Source organism: Erithacus rubecula (assembly GCF_903797595.1).
Source record: "Erithacus rubecula genome assembly, chromosome: 4".
Lineage (NCBI taxonomy): Eukaryota > Metazoa > Chordata > Aves > Passeriformes > Muscicapidae > Erithacus > Erithacus rubecula.
In genome coordinates, this window is record NC_136686.1 from 56,293,328 (window position 1) to 56,312,160 (window position 18,833).

At 38.4% G+C, this 18,833-nt stretch overlaps 1 protein-coding gene across 8 annotated transcripts in view; it reads left to right on the forward strand.

The window, feature by feature from the left end:
- Window positions 1-18,833, forward strand: part of SRPK2 (SRSF protein kinase 2) — a 125,623-nt gene that overhangs the window by 26,335 nt on the left and 80,455 nt on the right. For 4 of the 8 annotated variants that reach the window (XR_013773915.1, XM_079303135.1, XM_079303133.1 and 1 more), the window contains exon 1: window positions 14,116-14,335. The exons of 2 other annotated variants lie outside the window; for them this stretch is intronic. Coding sequence is in view for 5 of the 6 variants with exons in the window: in XM_079303135.1 (XP_079159261.1) it covers window positions 14,298-14,335 (38 nt within the window). In the remaining variant the exon portion in view is untranslated. Of the gene's footprint in view, window positions 1-14,113; window positions 14,336-18,833 lie in introns of those variants that run through there. 2 more of the 8 variants (XM_079303132.1, XM_079303134.1) reach the window with 2 other exon arrangements.

An 18,833-nucleotide genomic window follows, 5' to 3' on the forward strand; every position in this document is an offset into this window, starting at 1 on the left:
CTTGTTACTTGGACTGTGGAAGATTCAATTTTATTCTATAGTTCAGCTGCCTCTTAGTGAATTTGTTAAAACCTTAGTTCATTGAATGGTTATAGATTAATCTTCTATTGTTTAACTGGTCTGTTCAGCCAGTTTTCAGCTGACATTTGCTAAAATGTGCCCTATTATAAGATGCTTCTGTTTTTCTGATGAGGATTCTGTTCCTTGAACCTGCTGCATGTCTAAACCTTCATCTTCTGTCAGGAATTCACAGACTGGTATGTGAACAGGTAGTGTGGTATTAGCTTCAAAGTTTAAAAAAAAAGGCACAGTGGAGTTGAAAAGGGTCCATAATGGTTGCTGTAACTGTGGCAGTATCCAGAGCTTTTCAGAGCCTGGCCCTGGCTGCAGAACACAGACTGGGACCATACCTGTTCTGGAGCACTCAGCTCTGGAAACAACACAAGGGCTACACTGATAGTTCTCTTGTGCTGCCAACAGTAGCAGTATATTTATCACCCTTGAAATTTAAAATTTTCTAGGACATTAAATAAAAATAATGATTCTGCAATGGTCTTTACCCATCGCAGGTTTTAAAAATTTGCCTTGGTAATCAGGAGTTTCATATGAATAGAGATTAGGGGCATTATAGGTCTGAAAATGTACTTGCAGTCCTGTATGTGTCTCTTAATCCACAAATATATCTGCTTAGATTTATCCCATTTAACTTTATCAGCCTGAGTGCATTTCTATCAGTATTTAAATTTCCCTGTTCTGTTGTGTACTTCCTTCTCTATCTTGCCATAGTAATTAAAAAAAAATAGCCCTTCTGTTACTTTGAATAAATACATGAGTGATGATAAGAAGGAAATACAACAGAAATTTCTTTGTCTTTACCTGTCTGCTTTTGAAAAATTATTTTTCTCAGCCAACATGCCTATGCAGTCTTCCTACAATTTTCTTGGAACTTTTATAAGCACTTCACTTTTTCTCCACTGATGTTCTCCCTGGTTAGTTGTGTGTTTCCTGTTTTCAAACTTTATCATATCCATGTTATTTCTTTTTTCAATCGAGGTGAAATGTTGATGTGATTGATGATTTGCATCTGTGTAAGGGGATTTATATGCTACTGGAGGTATATTAGTACCTGTTCTAATCTTTATCATGTGTGGATTGCAGGAATAACAACAATTTAAAAAAACTGAACAGCTGAATGACACTACTGTTCAGCAAAAAACTATCCAAGCCATAGCCTTCTCTCCTGTTTATGCTTTATAGAAGAAATGTGAGTTGGAATCATTAATACACAAAGATGGGTGATGTAAAGTGGTATTTTAATCCCATGTTAAATGACAACAGAAGTTGGTAACTAAATGAGTGAAGATTATATGAATTGCTACAACTACCTGAATCTGTGCAGTAGCAGTGGGATTGATCTCACGTGTCTTCAGTGTAGGCATCCACATTCTGTCTGCTTATACACACTTCTTTGTTGTTGGTGGGGAGATGCTGGCACTTGGAAGGATTCAGCCTGTTTGGAATTAGATTAACCAAGTAATGAGTTGAACTCTCAACATGGGCAGTTTCCCTGCCTGTGGTAAAAGGAGCTTGGTAACTCAGATGTGGAACGAGTAGAACTGTAGGAAAGATGTTTTTTCCCTCTTAAAAATGATGCTGATATCCTCAATGATCTTAGTAGTACATTAGGGATTTATGCACCTACAAATGCTGGGTTTAGTAGCTTTTACAGCTGTTTCAGCTACATTTTTAAGAGGACCTTTGGATTTAGGCAAGCGTAACATGAAAGAATTTAATTTACACTTCTCCTTGTGACCTTTTCTTTATCTAGTTCCCTTATGTGCTTTCTCAAGCATATTAACAGAAGGATGAAATAATTGTAATAATTATCCTAGAGGGATAAAGTCTGAATATTTTATCACTTTCAATCACTTTTCCTAATGATACTTCTAAGCAAAAATAAACCAGGGCAATGTTAAGTCTTGCCCTTTTTTTATTCTTGTTGCAGGAACGGTTTGCTGACTCACTTTGATTGGAAGTTTTTCCAACTTTAACATAGCAATTTGGGGGTGTTGCATATTTAAAAAATAAAAAAAGCAAGCTCTTTTTCCTAGTCTTCTATATAATAAGCATGAAGAATAACTAATCAAAACTCTGAAGAAGATCCAATTTTTAAATGTGTATTTTGCTTCTTGTTTCCATGATGTTATTGTACTGCCTTATTCACAATTGGCAAAAGCTGAATTTCTAATGTAAAAAAATATATGCTGCAGGTTCTCTAAATACACGTTGTACTCTCTTAAAGTCAGGTTAAATTGTACTCAAGATACCATATTTTCCAGTGTCTAGAAATCTCCAAAATATGATTTTAAATGTAAGGTGATGGTTGCAACTTGCAGATCTGCCATTTCCTCAGCTGCTCTTGTCATTGCTTAGTTGCTTGTTTGAGTAGAAGCAGCAGTGCAGGCGTGGGGGGAGAGTAGTAATGTCTTTAGTGTCATGACCTTTTGAGTGGAAAGCAGGTGTTATTTTCCACTGCATATTCTGGGGTGTCCTGTACTGCATAGAAAAGCACACTTCCTTAAAATATTCAATATGCTCTTGTTGTCCTTTTCCTTAACAACCTCTTTTCAGCTCACTTGAACACATTTGCTGCATTTAGTGCTTTCCCTTGCAAGTTTTAGTCCTTATCTTTTTTATTATGGTTTTCTTCCTACACTCTCCTGAGCTTTCTCATCCTTCTTTGTCTACTGTCTTCAGCTGTCTATTTTTGCCGTGGCAACATACCTGTTCTCTTTCTCTTTTGTTCCATCTCTTTCTTCTAGAATTTTTTTTTTGTACTTTTCTCTTGCTTCTTTTTCCTCTGCTCTCAGTCATTTCTGCTCATTTTATTTTACTACATGTGTTTCCCAACAGTTTATGTACTCTTAGTTTCTTTTCCTTCATGCAATTACTAATTAACATCTGAAGCTATACTGGTGATTATCATAATTTAGGAAAATCTCATTGTTTTAGAATCAATTTGTTAAATGGTCTCTTCTTATGATGCTTATTCATAGTTTGTCATTACGGGTGTTAAATACCAGGAGCAAATAAAGATTATATAAATGTAGTCACATTCCATATTTCCCAAAGGTAGGATGAAGTAGTAGTTACATTTGAAAATCCATAATCTTTGAAGCGTGTTTCCTTCCTTGTATGGGTGCCAGGATGATCATTGGTGAGGTTTGTCTGGGCTAGACTTGCCAGTCCTGTTGAAACTTGAATAATCTGATTTTCAAGCACGTATGTTCTGTGACTGTAAACTTAGATGCTTTAGGGAATGGTAAATAGGATAGTGAAACTGGAAGAGAATTCAGGTAGTACAATTTTCCATGCTCTTTCATCAGGTTTTTTGTTTTATTCAACAAAGTTTTCAGTCTTTTTGCCTGTGTTTATATAAAGGGAAATGCTCTAAGGATGTACCCTTGCTCAGAGTCCTCAGCAAAACCCAAAATAGTAGGTAGAGTGTTACTGCCAATCTGTCTTCCCATTTTCTTGTTCCTTTTGATGTCTTTGTGATTATCTGCATCAATCAGTTTCTAAAACAGCTTCCTTTAGCTCAGTAGGGTTTTATTTTTATGAAAGATGTAAGTGACACTGTTGGAGCCTGTTCAGCATTGAATATTGTTTAAATGCTGCTCTAACAACTGCCAAACTTAGGACTGGGTTGGTGAAAACTGTCTTGCCAACAGTGAGGGCTGTGCCTTGTGTGCAGGGAAAGACCAGCAGGTGTAGAAGTCCTGAGAGGTTTGAAGGTGCCAGGGCTGGGTCACTCACAGCAGCCACCAGCACAGGACAGGGAGAGCAGCAGGTGGAGGAGGCTGGGTGACAGGCTGGGGGATGTCCTGCACCTCCAGCAGCATCCCCCAATAAAATCTGCCTCATGCAGAGGCCATGACATCACCACAGGTGCAGAGTGAAGGGTGATTTCTCACCACCTACATCCAGCAGTTCTTGCTACAAAAGAAACTCCTTGTAGCCAGCTTTTAGGCAAGACAATAGCAGGTTTCTCATGTGATTGCTGAATAAGTGATGGAGAAGTCAGATGGAGAAGAGGAGAGGGTGTGAAAAGAAGAAAAGTAGAGCTAAAAAAAACCAACCTTGAAAGTCTTAATGTTTTAAGAGGTGGGTTTGCAGGCCAGCCAAGAACACTTGTAATTTTACATCAGCAGTGGCTGATTATGATACAATGTAGATGAGATATTAATGAACAACAGGCAAAAAAGGCAACCAGCATAGACCCAAATAGCTTTACTAATTGCAGGATCAGATCTCATCAGGTCTGGACAAACCTCTGCTTTATTCAAATACCTCCCTTATTGGGGTTGCTTTCAACTCTGTTCTTTCCTATAAAAATATTTTGTTCTTAGTAGTCAGAATTTTCTTCTGATCAGATTTTAAAAAAAATCTTCCTTTTCTCATATTATGAAGCAAAAATTTATATATACTTATCCAGTTTCCTTTTCATTTAATGTTGTTGCATATATATAATGTTGGTTAAAAAAAATCATCCCATTTCTTTGAAGAACAGAGCAAAAACTAAGCAAGGGTATATCTTGACATGTATTTGCATACATGTTGTATGTTTTATTTGTAAAATTAAAAATATTCCTAGAAGTCCTTCAGGACTAGAAGGCTTTCACAGCATTCCCTTACTTGAAAATACCTCATATTTTCTCTTTCCATTTTTGTGAACATAGAATGTCCTTTTCAACATTTTCAATTATAGATATTCACTACATGTATGTATTATACAGTAGTTACATTCAGACTTAACAAAGACAGGCATCTGAGGAATTAAAGGTATTTCCGTTCCTTGCAAAACGGGAAGTGTGAGCTGGCTGAGTGCCAAGTTATCAGTGTTGGGTTTTTTAGCATTTGTATCAGTTTAAAAGAAAAATCCCCAGTATTTTCATGTTGCTATGTAAATCTAATGCACTGGCAATTAAAGAGTGAAAATGGTATATGTGAGAAAAACACTTGAAATATAATTAGATGGTTCCTCCTTTCGTGGGCACTGCATGCGTATTTAAAATTTGTCATCGTTACAATTTTATCTCCAGTAATAATTCTGAAATTTAATTTTTCTGTTACAGCTTTACTGATGATACTGTTTCCAAAAGATTAAACTTGATCACCATATAATTTAAGAATAGGTAGATCCATTTATGTAACTGAAAAATCTAAGGTAATGAGATGATGCTATATTAACAGAGAATTGTGTTTGTTCTCAGGTGTGATCATGACAGCTTTATCGTGGTTACTGGGTGTGTGTGTGTTGCAGTAGACAGATTTCCTTCTGTGCAGTGTCTTGGGGTGTTTTTGCTGTCAGTGGTGGTGATGGCAGCAGGAAGGCACATCCACCTGTGAGAGGCAGGGCTGGCTGCAGTCAGCTCACAGCATTTACAGTGACTGGAAAGGGGTGGTGCTTTCCCGTTAAGCTGCTTCTGCCAGTTGTGTGCTTTAGAGATGGCAAAGGTGTGTGCAGCTGCCACAGATCCAAAGCCTTTTCCTTGCAGTGATTGATGTTGGTCTGACAGGCTCGAGGAGGATTTCAGAGCTTGCCCTTCAGTTGTCTTTTCAACAAAGAAACAAGCTGCAAAGAACATACTTTAAGGATGGCTGAATGCTCAGAATTTCAAGGTTTGTTTAATATTGGGAAAGTTGCTGTGAGACAAATCCTTCCTATTTCGTTCAATGGTGGCTGGTTCCAGAGGCTGTTCTGCTGAGTGGACATGGTCAGGCTTATTTACACTGAATTGTGCCATGTCCAAATGTAGGTAAAGCCAGGAGTGTGGGATGTTATTTGGTGAGTGTGGCATGGTACAGCTGCCATCAGTATTTTGGTTTTGGCACTTTCATGGCTGCCAAGGATGTTCCTCTTGTTCTTATTCCTTCATGTAAAATCACTTTTTGTTTCCCTATTCTGCCCCATATTACCGTATTATAAATAATGAGGAACATTTTCTATGAGGTTTGACAGACACAACTCTATAACGTGTCCAATGCTCCACAAGACTTGGACTTTGGGTAAGGTGATCACCATGTGGGCCCATGTCCCAGTGGGGCACCAGTCACTGCTAAAGTGAAAAGATTTTTGGCTTGCTTTGTGTTTGGGATGATGTGCTTTTTTGATGGAGCTTTTTCTGAGAACTGCTTGTACTCTTATGAGTCCAGGAAAAGATGAAACAAGTCCTTTTCGTGTCCTGGAGGAACAGGGCTGAGAATGTCTTTGCATCCAAAAATTCAAGGAGTATAAGAACCTGGTGATCTGCTGGATAAGAAATGTCAAAAATCTTGCAAGAATATTTTGAAAGACCAATTGTGTAGATACTGTGATAATAATCACAATATAAAAACTTACTGAAAAGCATATGGTGAATATGCTGTGTAAATACCTCAATTTAAGAATACTTCTATATATTTCTATACTATAAGGATTTCCAGATTAAAATTTTGTAAGGAAAAGTAAAAATATAAGGCCTTTTAGAACAGTGAATGATTGTGAAAAATAAGACTAAGAAGAAATTCTAACCTGAAGATTAAGGTTATAACATATATTCAATAACTGTGACCTCATTTAATCCTTTTGGGTAAATCATGTAGCTTCATCTCCTAGGAGAGGGAGGAATCAGTGTGTGCAAGATTTTATGAGTCACTGCTTTAGTCTTTATAAGGTAACATATGCTTGACTCAGTTTGGATGAATTGAAACCTGTTTTTTCTTTAAAACTGGAATTGTCATTCTGCTACCTTAGAGCAGTTTATTTTTCTTCTTGAATCTTGAAAAAAACCCATATAATAACAAATGCTGAAAAAATAATAGCAGTTGAAAATTTGAACAGCACTTAAGACATTTAGGCAAATTATAGATCCAAAAGAAAATGCTATTATCAGAAGGATTCTTACACAGTAATAGTTGTGCACTAGAATATAAAAGGAATAAATTAGAAATATTTTGGATTAGAAATCAGAAGTCATTCACTCTGTCCATTGAGTTAAGATAGTAAGGATTGTAAGTAGTTGTAAATAATTGATAGTAAGACATTATGTAGTTTGAGGGTGTCTAACACTCATTATTTTGCTGGAAGTTGAGGTTTTTTTCAGCTTTAGCAGAAAAGCTACCACTGTATGCTCAGCAAACCACTTGCCTCTAGACAGGGTTTGGAAAATACAGCAAATGACTTATTGTGTTTTGTCTAACAGGGTAATAAGCTTTTAATTCACTCTGTCTCTAGCTGCCTAGTGCCCAGCTGTTTCCATACTTTTTTTTGTGTAGTAATAGGAAACAATTGGCAACTGATTTTTAAATAACAGAGGATATGTTTTAACATACTTAGAATATTTTGGGTTGGGTTGTTTGGGTTTTTTTTCCCTAAAATTAATAAACTTGTAGGAATAAGTTTACCGTTTTTTAGCAGCTCTAGAAAATGTTCTCCTCTGTCTCTGTCCCCTCCAAACACAACCATTATCATAAACCTTAAATACTTATAAAGTTCAGTACATCAATAATTAGGAAATAACAAACACAGTTATAGTTGGGATTAATAGTGCTTTCTTTGGTGTGCTTTCTGGTATTTAATGTGACAAGTAGTTATGTAAAATGACTTTTTTTTTTTTTTTTTCTTTGCAGAAAGGCTTTTTTGTGAAAGCACAGATTCTCAAAGAAACTTTGGTCAGAGTTGTTTATTGGCCTGAGATGGGAGGAGGGAGGAAAAAGCCAAGTGATGCTAGGCATACCTCTGGTACAGAAAATGCTGCCAGACCCAGCAGAACTATGAGAGTGAAGAATTCCTCTTATTGTCACCTTTGTGTTTCAGTAAGCACTTTATTAAGGAGTATTACAGTCTGGCAATAGATCAAATGCTGGATTATGCCAACGAGGCTTAGTTAAGTTATGTGGATGACTGAAAGAAATTCAATTTAATAGTTATGTTTAACTAGTTAAACATAGATGATTCTGCTTCCCTATGTACATAACAGGCCATTTATTGAGTAATTATTGCATATAGTAATGTTTGTCTTCTTAAATAGCTAATGCTTCCTCAAATTTATCTACAAACTTCCTTCAAAGTTATTAATATATATTCTGACTTTATTATAAATTTTTCAGAGGTGTGACTTACATGAATTATGTATATTTATATATTTGAAAACTAATTATTTAAACAAGTAAAAGGCAAATTCATCTGTGCATTTTGTGTTCTTTTTTTCCCTTTTGGAGAAGCAGAAACAAGCTTGCCTGTATGGTGGACAATGTTAAACTTGTTTTCACTCTTGTGATCTGCAGTGTGTGATTCATTCCAGCCACGTTTCACTCCTTTCTGTATCCCATTTTTTCAATGTCCTTCTCATGATGAAGATTCAGTGAAATGAAGTTGTACTGCTGTTGCTATTTTTCTTGAATGAAATACCATGGTTCTGAAAGTTGTCAATACTGTTAATATTAAGTCCATTTAATGTACCTGTAGATACTGAGTAAATCCATCTTCTCCTTTGTGAAAGGGAAAATGAAAGACTTAAAAAAAAATTTCTATAGTTTTTCTCCCATCATTAGATATTGACTCCTAGATATTGCCTGCTGAGCTGAGCATGAGCAGGACTCAGCTGAAGTTGAACTTGTGCAGTGTATAGGAAAAAAACTTCCCTTTGTAACTATTATCTGGTCCCTAGAACTTGGGTGTGGGGCAAGGAAGTGTTTTTTCAAACATGCTTTACATTCAGACAATAACTAAAACATGACTCTTACAAAATGTTTAAAATTTTAAGACTTTTTCTAATACATTTCTTTAGAAAAGGAGAGTTTGTTTTATCATTTGGAAGTAAACAGTTTCTTCAAAGGGTGATTCTAGTATTTCAAGTATGGTATAACCTTAGAAGTTGTATTGTAATTTCCTCATGCTCTGAGCAGAAATATTATTTAACATATTGAAGAGGAATGATACTAAGAATATTAATGTAATCTCCTCAAGAGGAGATTGCAGACAACTAGTTTTTCTGTCATTTATTCTTCAGAGAGGCAGTCACTGGCTTGTGTATCAGTATTGATGTGAATGTTATGCATGAGAGACCTGAGAAGTCCATAAAGCTACTATTTTTTCCCTCACTTCAAAAGCTTAGTAACATATGGAAGATGATTTTATTTTAGGGCAGTTATACTCTTTCTTCATGCTTCCATACTACTCCATTTAGTATTTATATACTTATCAAATTCAGGCTTGCTCTGTGTGCCATTTTGAAACCCCTGTTTTAATCACACAGCCTGTGATTCCAGCAGTCTTTTAGAACTATTTATTTTAGATGTACATGATCTAAAATATACAAAGCAGTGACCCTCTCAAGTTGTGTGCAAAGCTATCTAAATTTTGTCTGGGGTCCAGTACCTCATCATGAGAAGTTAAATTTATTGCCTTTTGTGCTGTTTAGCATGTCACTTGTACAACAGTTATCCAAAGCTGAAAACATAGATCTGTCCACATAAAATCATGTTACTGATACCAAATTTCCTAGTTAATTTCATGACTTCAAGGCTGCAAAATTACTTAGAGTAGTCAGTTTGATTAATTTGATTTAATGGTTTCAGATCTGTCTTCATAGATTCATTTTGGAAGCAGGACTGTTTCTTTTAACAGTAACACTGGAAGTAGGTAACTTGCAGTAGGATGAGGGTTTTATAGGCAAATTACAAGATCCCAGCAGCTGTAGCTGTGATGAAGGGATAGAAAATTTAGTGGAGAATAGACTAGGATGGTTATTGATAAGGAAGTACATGCTTAAAGATGGTGTAGAAGAAAGGCTAAAAGCACCTCAGGCTTGTGTCCTAACATATGCACCACACAGAAAATGGAAGAAAAGCATGAAACCTGCTAGTTTACGATCAGATTAGACTAACAAAATGTGTGGATGATCCTACCTATTAATTAAAAATGAAGTATGTTTTTCTTGCATCTGTTTAGTATAATATTTATTTTTAAAAGGATGTATGGGAACTTGTATGGCAGGGTTTACATTGCAAAAAAATTGAAGGTGCTTATGTTTAGATGCTACTTTGTCTCTTCCTTTGCTCCCAAAAGGTGTGGGGGTGATGGGAGGAAGAAGCTGTATTAGTTGAGTTCTGCAACAGTGGATCTCTGCCCTGGATAAATTCAATGCATGCACTGTCAGTAAGATATTTTAATCTTGACTGATGAACATGAGATAATCTGTTTGTGGTAGACATGATTAAATTTTTAGTGAAACAGTGACTTCTGTCAGTTGACTTTGAAATTGTGGTGACTCTGATATCTATCCATATGTCACAGGGAACAGTTTGTGCAGTGCTATATACCTTGTCCACACTTTTCCATCTGTGCTTAAACAGCAGCTGAGATTTTTTATTTTCTTTTATTGTGGAGAGCTCTTCTGTGTTTTTTTAAATTGCTAAAACAAATATACAAAACTCCAGTCCAGTTCTACTCCTCTGTTCATTTTCCAGATTATATAAGTATCCCTCAGAGATCCCTAGTTCCCACATCAATTTTTTTTTTTGTTCTTCTTTCACATTGCTGAAATAAGATAATTTCTCTTCTTCATCTTGTGTGGAAAGTTTCTTCCCTTGTAATTTCTGAGGTGGTTTGTTCTAGATTTGATGTGGAAACATCAGGTTGCCTGGAGCTTTTGGCATGATGCTCTCCAACAAATCCCCTGTGAGTTTAAAACTGTCTACATCTCTTTCTAGGACTCTTCATTTTTCCAAGCCTCTGTTTGTTTTTTTTTTATTTTTTGGCATAGCAAATGCCTTCCTGCTTTAACTTCATCTGATGCCTTTTTCTCCAGTCTGAGCATATCAGAGAAGGCAAACATCTAGGCTAAAAAAGCCTAAAATAATATGGTTAGTTTCTGCTTTGCTTTGGTTAAAAAAAAAAAAAAAGACAATCATGATGATTAGGAAGCCATTTTGGGCAGTGTGGAACCTTTCTGGTTTTTGTTTTTATTCAATCACAGCTTGAATAGTATGGCTTTAGAGACTTAGTGTATCTGCTTCTCTCAGGCCTTGGCTGAGAGCCAGTTGTCTGCCACTTGATCTGTACACAGTGCAGAATTGCTCAAAGTGGGCTGATGGAGTGCATGGGATGACTGAAGCTGGTGACAATGATACTACTCCATACCTGAATTTATTGCTATTTTGTAGCTGAAAAAATTTACTGCATTAGCTACTGCTTTGATATGTGCAAGCCCTAATTTTCATTTATCTTCAACTTTTATTCAGTCAGTGCTGTGATCTATTCTGGATGTGGTTCTGTGTAGGGTGCTATCTTTTTTGTAGCCTCAGAAATTAGGACAACCCAAAACTCTTCAGTGAGGATGTAAATGCTTGGTCATTAAGCAGAGGTTCACTGTACCTCTGGGTGCTGATCAGTTATTGAATCCACTCATGAAACCCATTGAAGGTGTGGTTCTTTGAACCTGTAAGGTCTATATGTCCTGAATGGCCCAGCACTTGCCTTTGTGGCATTGTGCTTGAGGTACACTGAAAGGGGAAGTGTTAGTTCTGTGTTAGGTTGGAGGGTCTTGAACCAAGAAGCTTCCAAGAAGAGCTTTTCAGTTGTAAAATTTTCCTTTTTCTTCTCTTTTCTTTTTTTGTTACTTTAACAAATACTGCTGTAATTTACATTCTTCTGGATGCAAAGGCTGCTAGAGTGGCACTATGGTGACTGCAGTTTGAAGGGGTTTTCCTGTTGTGTTAATTCTGTAAATGATCCCAGAATTCTGGATATGTAATTTATAAATAATCAAAATAAACAAATGAGAACATTGCTGTTTCTGCAACCATTATTCTTTTATGGCTTAAAGGCACTTAGTGTAAAACTCATGTGTCTTATTTTGGTGATATTATTCCCACAATCAGTTTTGTATGAGGAGTGATAGTGATGGTACCAGCTTGAGTTTACTGGTGCAGTATGGATGTGTAAAGGTACAGCTTTGCTTTTAAAAATGAGCAAAAGGGCCCACTTGCAAAAATCTCAGGTAGCAGAGACAGAAGATTAGTAAATCCCAAATAAGAAAATATGTCAAAATGACAGAATAGAAACAGAGGAAAGAAAAACCCCAAAACCTTATGATGAGTGTTACTTAATTGTGGCATAGAAAGCTCATTAAGACATTAGAATTTATTTTTCCTGTGAGGTCTCATTTTATTTCAATTCTTCTTACAGCTATATTAAATAAGCTTTTGTTGTCAGTTGGTTACTAAAAATAAAATTAAATTATGTACTGTAATACCGTGGAGATATATCTGTGCATCTTGTAGAGAATCCAGGGACTCAAAGTTTGAAGTAACTTATATCTTGGATTTGTTTTAAACATCTCATAGTGTACTGTTAGCAGTAAAGTCTTAGTATAATAAACTCTTAACATCCATTGCAAAGCCTATGTGGAGTCTTAGTTATGGAATAAATCATTTGATCAGTTCATTCCAAACTCTGTGGATTTTGTTTTGCTGTAAAATCCTGCCTTGTTAATATCTTTTTATGTAATCAATTTTCATTTTTAAGCATCTTCAGAAGGAATTAAAAATGTGTTGGACTTTGAAATTGAGGACCATATTTGTAGTCGTTGTCAAGGGTCTGTGATAGGGAAAAGAACTTCAGTTCACCCCTGTATTGGGATGTGAGTCTGGGTGTGCAGAGAGAAGCATCCTGGTAGTTGTGACTGTAGGACAACTTGCTGCCTGGGATGGACAATGGTGAAAGAAGTTTTTTATGGTACTTGCAGTCCTGCAGTGGAGCTAGCTGTGAATTGACATTTCACAGACATGTTTTCAAAGATCTGAGAAGCATCTGCTTTGGATGTGAGAACAGAGATACTACTTGGAGCTTCCTCCAGTCAGTATGTTTTGGGAAGAAAAAGTGACATATGCTTAAAAAGGTGATGATCACTTGCTAGCTTGCAAGCCTTCCACTAGAGCATGAGAGTGATAAACTCATTCAAATAGTAATGATATTTTTGTAACTTTAGTTGGAAAAAAATATTCAATAAATCTAGTTACTCAGCTTTTCTTCCGTTTTCAGAAGTTTCTGTGTCTTTGTTCCTGAGATCTGTGTGAAGAGAGGATGAAAAGTCAGGTTGGTTGTCTTCCATTGAGGAATGGTTAATCCCAAACAGTTGAGGTTTACTGTGGCTGTTAGCAAGTGGCCATAGTGTTGCTCAGGCCTTACCAGTATTACCATAGGTGGCACTACGGTCTCAGGTGAAGAAACGATCTTAAAATGATGCTCACATCCCTGACTTCGTTCTTTAGGTTTTTTGGGTTACAAACCTCTTGGCTCCAGAGCTCCTGGTGAATTGACTTTTCAGCACTCTGTTCTGCTTTGACACGATCTTGTGAAGCGAGTGGCAGGGTGATCTCCCCTTGGTGCCAGCACTCCGGGGTCGGTCCGGGGTAACAAGGTACGGGCCTTACAAGATTGGTGATCACAGAATGTCAGAACGTGCTGAGCTGCAGGGATCCACCAGGATCATCCAGGGCAGCTCCTGGCCACGCACGGCACATTCCCCGGAGTCACAGCCTGTTCCGGAGGGCATCGTGAGCCCCGTCAGGCTTGGTGCAGTGGCCACTGCCCTGGGGAGCCTGCCCAGTGCCCAACCACCCTCTGGGAGCTTCACTAGATATTACAAAAATAAAAAGAAAGGGAAACTAAACATTGCTTTGGGAGACACGTTGTATTTGGGAGACATTAGAGACAGACCACTAAAACCCAAAATCCAGATGTGCCTAGCGCTTTCCACGTCTGGTTTCTCACCCGTGTGTGAAAGTCGTGATTTAATACCTCCCTTTTTGTGACAAAAATGATTCAAAGAGCCATATTTTTCAGGGCTTTTGATCTGGAGGCTTTCGCGGGTGTGCAGTACCTCTTAGCAAGGTACCGGGGAAGACGATCCGTGCCGGGAATTCTTTGTTTCGGCGTTTTTCCCCTCAGCGGGCTCCCCCCGCGTCCCCCCCGCCGGCGGCAGCGGTGGCGCGGCCCCCGCGGTGCCCGCGCGGGCTCGGGCGCGGAGCGGCGCCCCCCGCTCGGCGATGGTTCCGCCCGCCGTGCGCGGTCATGTGCGCGGGCCCGGCCCTCCGAGCGCGGCTGGGCGGCCTCGCACAGCGCCGCGTCCCGGGCCTCCGGCGGACAAAAGGGCGCAGGGAAGCGAGACCTCCGGAAGGCGAGGGCAGCCGCTGTCGGTGGTGAACGTTTTCTGATTTTTCCAGAAATCAAGCAGAAGACTGAGCTGCTGATGTCAGTTAACTCTGAGAAGTCGTCCTCTCCAGAAAGGTACGGCCGCCTCCCCGTCCGCATGAACGCGGGGCTTCTCCCTCTGCCTCCGCGGGGCTGCTGGCGTTCATTGTCCGCGTGCTGCATGCCGGATCTCGCCCCGTGCCCGCCCCGCTGCCCCGCCGAGCTCGGTGCGGTTCGGTGCCGGTTCGGTGCCGGGCTGAGCCCGGAGCCCGGCGGGTGCAGCGTGCGGAGCGGGCGGGCTGCGCTGCCGGGGCTGCGCTGCCGGGGCTGCGGGCGCGGACCCCGCGCTGTCACCCAGCGGCATCGCTCGCTCCGCGCCGCTCCACATGGCTGGCAAATGCAACTTGGCGAAGCCTTTCGTGCCCTGCTCTGTGGCGAAGGGAGTGTCCTCTGGAAAGTAGCTCAGGAATCGCAAATCCCCCTATTAGTCACATTCTGTAAGATAGATGTGATCCCTATTCAAGTCTGTGCTAGGAAATGGAGCAGTCGCTGCATGCAGTAATGGTTCATGCCTGCAGGTAAGGACGAAATGACTCAGAAGTGTTTTTACAGCAATTATTTTATCTGTCAATCAGATTAGTGCTATTTCAAGTAGCTGTTTCATTTTTAGGGAAATACTTCAAGGTACTAAATGTACATTTTAATCTTCTGATGTGAAATAGCCTCCCGGTGATTATTTTGTTGATTTTAAATAATAAAGCAGCCCTGCTCACTTCTGTTTTGCTGGCAACTGCATTGTAGGGCATTTTTATTTTTGACTGCTTCAGTCTAGAAGAATGTAATATATTTCCCCCTGCCGCCCATTATTTATAATAAACGTTTTGGCTGTATGCAAAAGACCCCCTGAATGTTCTATTTCTCCATTTTAATTCTGGACCTTGGCAAAAAAAATACTATTAATTTTAAGCTCTCAAACTGTGTTAGGATGAAATGATGATCTGAAGTTTATTTTATTGAATGGCTCAGCATAGAGACATGATAAAGCACTGAATGCTATCTTAAGGAAACAGACTAAAGGACATCTTTCAAAATGAACGAGTGCTATGTGTCATGGGTGGTTTGAAAAACCAAAATGAGCAATATAATTTGATTTATAAGTGTATTTATGTATGATATGTAGAAGCAAGCTGCATTGCCTTTCACCAGCTGTAGTTATAACAAAATACCAGCAATGAGAGATACAGAAAATGGTGGGGGGGAATAGGATGTTAAGTCACCTTTCCAAAATGGAAAAATATAAGAAGAGGTTTGAGAGAAATGTTAATATTTACTTGTTCAAAATTAAGAACAAGGAGAGAAAATGCAAATGTTTATTTGTTAACCTTTATCCCACTCTTATGCCTAAAATTTTTAAATGCAAGGCTCATAAAATGGTGGTGGTAACAGGGAGGGTGATGGAGTGAAAATAGTATAGGAAACAGGTGTTAACTCGATTTTTGGAGACTTTTGTTGGCATTGCTATTTGATAATTTGGTATATAGTATAGATATTTATTTTACAAAAATGAATGTTATGCAGCACCCAACATCTGATCAGTCTGGTGTTGAGCAGAACATGCTCATGGTTGAACTGATGGTAGTCCTAGATGAAGAGGTCCTTTGAAAGGATCATAACAAAATTTTAAAAAGATACTTTTTAATGAATGACACTCAAAGGAATCTCAGAAAAATGCAAGACTTTTTTTTTTTTTTAACAGCATTGTGTGTTATGCTGCAATAAAGATTAAAATGTGGCTGTTGTATAGGCACATAGATTTCTTTTGAGGATTTAAAGATATGATACTATTCACCTGGAGATTGGTTTGACAAATCAGCTGCATGGTCAGTTATAAGTGAAAACATCTTTATTTTATAGGGGGTTTTATTTCTTTTTTTAAATAACCACATTCTTTTCAGCTATCTAAAAATAGACTGAATTTTTTTGCAAGCTGTTATGAAACAGTGCTGTCTATCCTATTAGCTGCCAGTTCCTTTCAAGGCTCTTTGAAAATTAATATCTAAGATTTTTAAGAAGAAATAATTATAGTATCAAGTGTCTGAACTGTTAAACTGGCCTAATCTACTCTGTAGAAGAATTGCAATGTATATTTATGCCATACAGACACGAGAATATGCATGTTCTTGAAAAACACAGAAAGGGAATTAATTACTGCATATTTATTTAATGCTGGTTTTATCCTTGCTCCTAGTGGTTGGACTTCTTGTGAAGCTTGAGTTCTTGGTGTGGGAATGCTGTGTGTGGAAGATCTGAAAGAGTCCATGGCTTGTTTCTTGTTTTCCACGCTAGCAGAGGCTGCTAGACAGTGCTTGCATAGCCAGAGGGGAGGGGAGAGGAGGTGCTCTGTGCATTTACAGAGACTGATGAAATGGGAATAGAGGAGGAATGAGAGAGAAGCCCATTACTTGCCTCCTTCTTTGGCTGGTCTTTGTTTTTACAAGACAGTTTAGTGTTTGTAGATTTTCCTGCTCATTTGGCAAGTTCAGCATGCTGTCACATCTTACTGATGAGAAGAAAGCTGGAATATAATGGATGGTTTGGCTGTTAGAGGGGCTCAGCATTTTAGAAATCCTGCAGTGTTCTCTTAGGATAGTTGGTTGTTATGATTTTAAGAACCTTTCAGGAGACATTAGCAAGAAAGTAGAATCTTTTTGTTGAGGAATCTCTGAGATGTTTAAAGACATTAGCAGCCTTGAAAAGTAAATTAATACAAACCTGAGACATTTTTTATAAGTTCATCCTTCCTTTACCTTCTCCCTAGAAAATCTGAAGTTGCAGAATTGAGGTGATGAGATTAAGACACCTGTGTTTTGGCGTGCTATGGGATATTTCATTAGCAGACACAATCAGACAGCATCTCTATGTCCTAAATTTCCGAGTAGTTAATGCTGCCCTGGGCCAAAGTCCTGCTTCCTTGTTGATAAGGTAGCCCAGGTAACTGCAGATGCGTGTGTGCACATGGGCTGGGCTGGATCAGGTAACCACTGCAGCTGCTCCTGCTGAATTGATTTGTTTGGATGTCTGAGCCTTAAGGACACCATGGATATGTTTTCCTACAGCGTGCTTACGGTGTTGTACTCACCTGGTTTTGTTATCTAATGAGCAGTAATTAAACTGCCTGTGTATGCCTGCATTCTTTGTGCTTCCCTGGGGGCTGCAGGAGGTTCCTGGTCCAAGTCTTGCAAATGTCCTGAGGAAGCAAGCAGCAGCACCCAGATGGAGGAGGGATGGTCTTTCAGGAGCCCTCCAGGAAAGTAAAAATACTTTTCATTTCTGGTGTATGAGTTAGGCACTCTTCTCATCTACAGTGTAGGGAATGCTTTGAGCTGCACAGATTTTATTTCCTTCCCCCCTTTTTAGGGTCTGTGTGGAACTCTTGGCAAGTTTCTGTTTCTTTTTGAGAAAAGTTAATTTTTTCACCTGGATGACTTGATCCTCTTAAGACTTCAAACCTAATGTGTGTAGTAGTTTTCTTTTTCACATTTTAGGACAAAGAACTTGTTATTTCTTCAGCTCTGATTATGGATTCTAATTTTTTGTCAGCAATGCAGTTTGACCATGGAGCATTTTCTGGTAAAGGTTGTTAGCAAGGCTGATCAGTCTGAAGTGTTTGACTTGCTCTTTTTCCCTCTTTCTACAAAGGCTGCATATGCATGTTACTTTGAAGTGAGTTTCTGCTTCAGTGTTTTTAAAAAAAATTAATAGCAGCCACTTGTGAACAGTCTTAAAGTAAGTGGCTGGTGTGTATATAATTTTGTGATTTTGATGGGTTCATAAAAAGCAGTGAATATACTTTCAAATGACGAGTTTGTGTTGATCAGTGTGTAGAAGTATTTGGTGTCAGGTGGTGCATACAAGTTTTAAGGAGTAACAGTGGTTTTGGTTTGGCTTTTTGTTGAGTTTTTTTGAGCCTTGGGGTATGTATGCTCCTCTATCTTCGTAATTTATCTTTGCAGAGCAAATTAATGTATTTCTTTCTGCTTTTGCAGAGTTTCTTCATCAGATCATGCCAAGGAGGCATTCAGGGATAAAGTGAAGGAGGAAGAAATCTGAAATAATGAGAAGGAAGGAAAAAGATGGAGGCTGAGAGCTGCCTTTTCTGAGAGATCTAATGTTAGGTGTTAGAGGAGGCATTGTGAAACAGGTTATGATGTTAGAAGATTCCTTTGGGTTTCGGAACATCAGGGAAGTTTTTATTTTGTTTTTGTGTGTGTATTTCTTTTAATTTAGTTATGGATGGACTATTTCTAAGGTAGAAGTGTAACCTATAATAAATATAGAAATAATGTTTAAAAGTAGAACCATCAGCTAACAATGTGAAGTATAAGGTATATGTCAGATAAATGGTTTGGAATAATTGTTAGATAATAGGGCATTGTAAGATAATGGTTCCATTATTTATGAAACTAACACTGAAAAATAATAGTTGTCAGAATAATGCAACTATTTCATCAGTTGCAGTAACTTTCAAGCACATTTTCAAAATACTGTATTTTCTTTAGCTCTCTTTCTGCTTTACTGGCCCTTTTTTATAGGA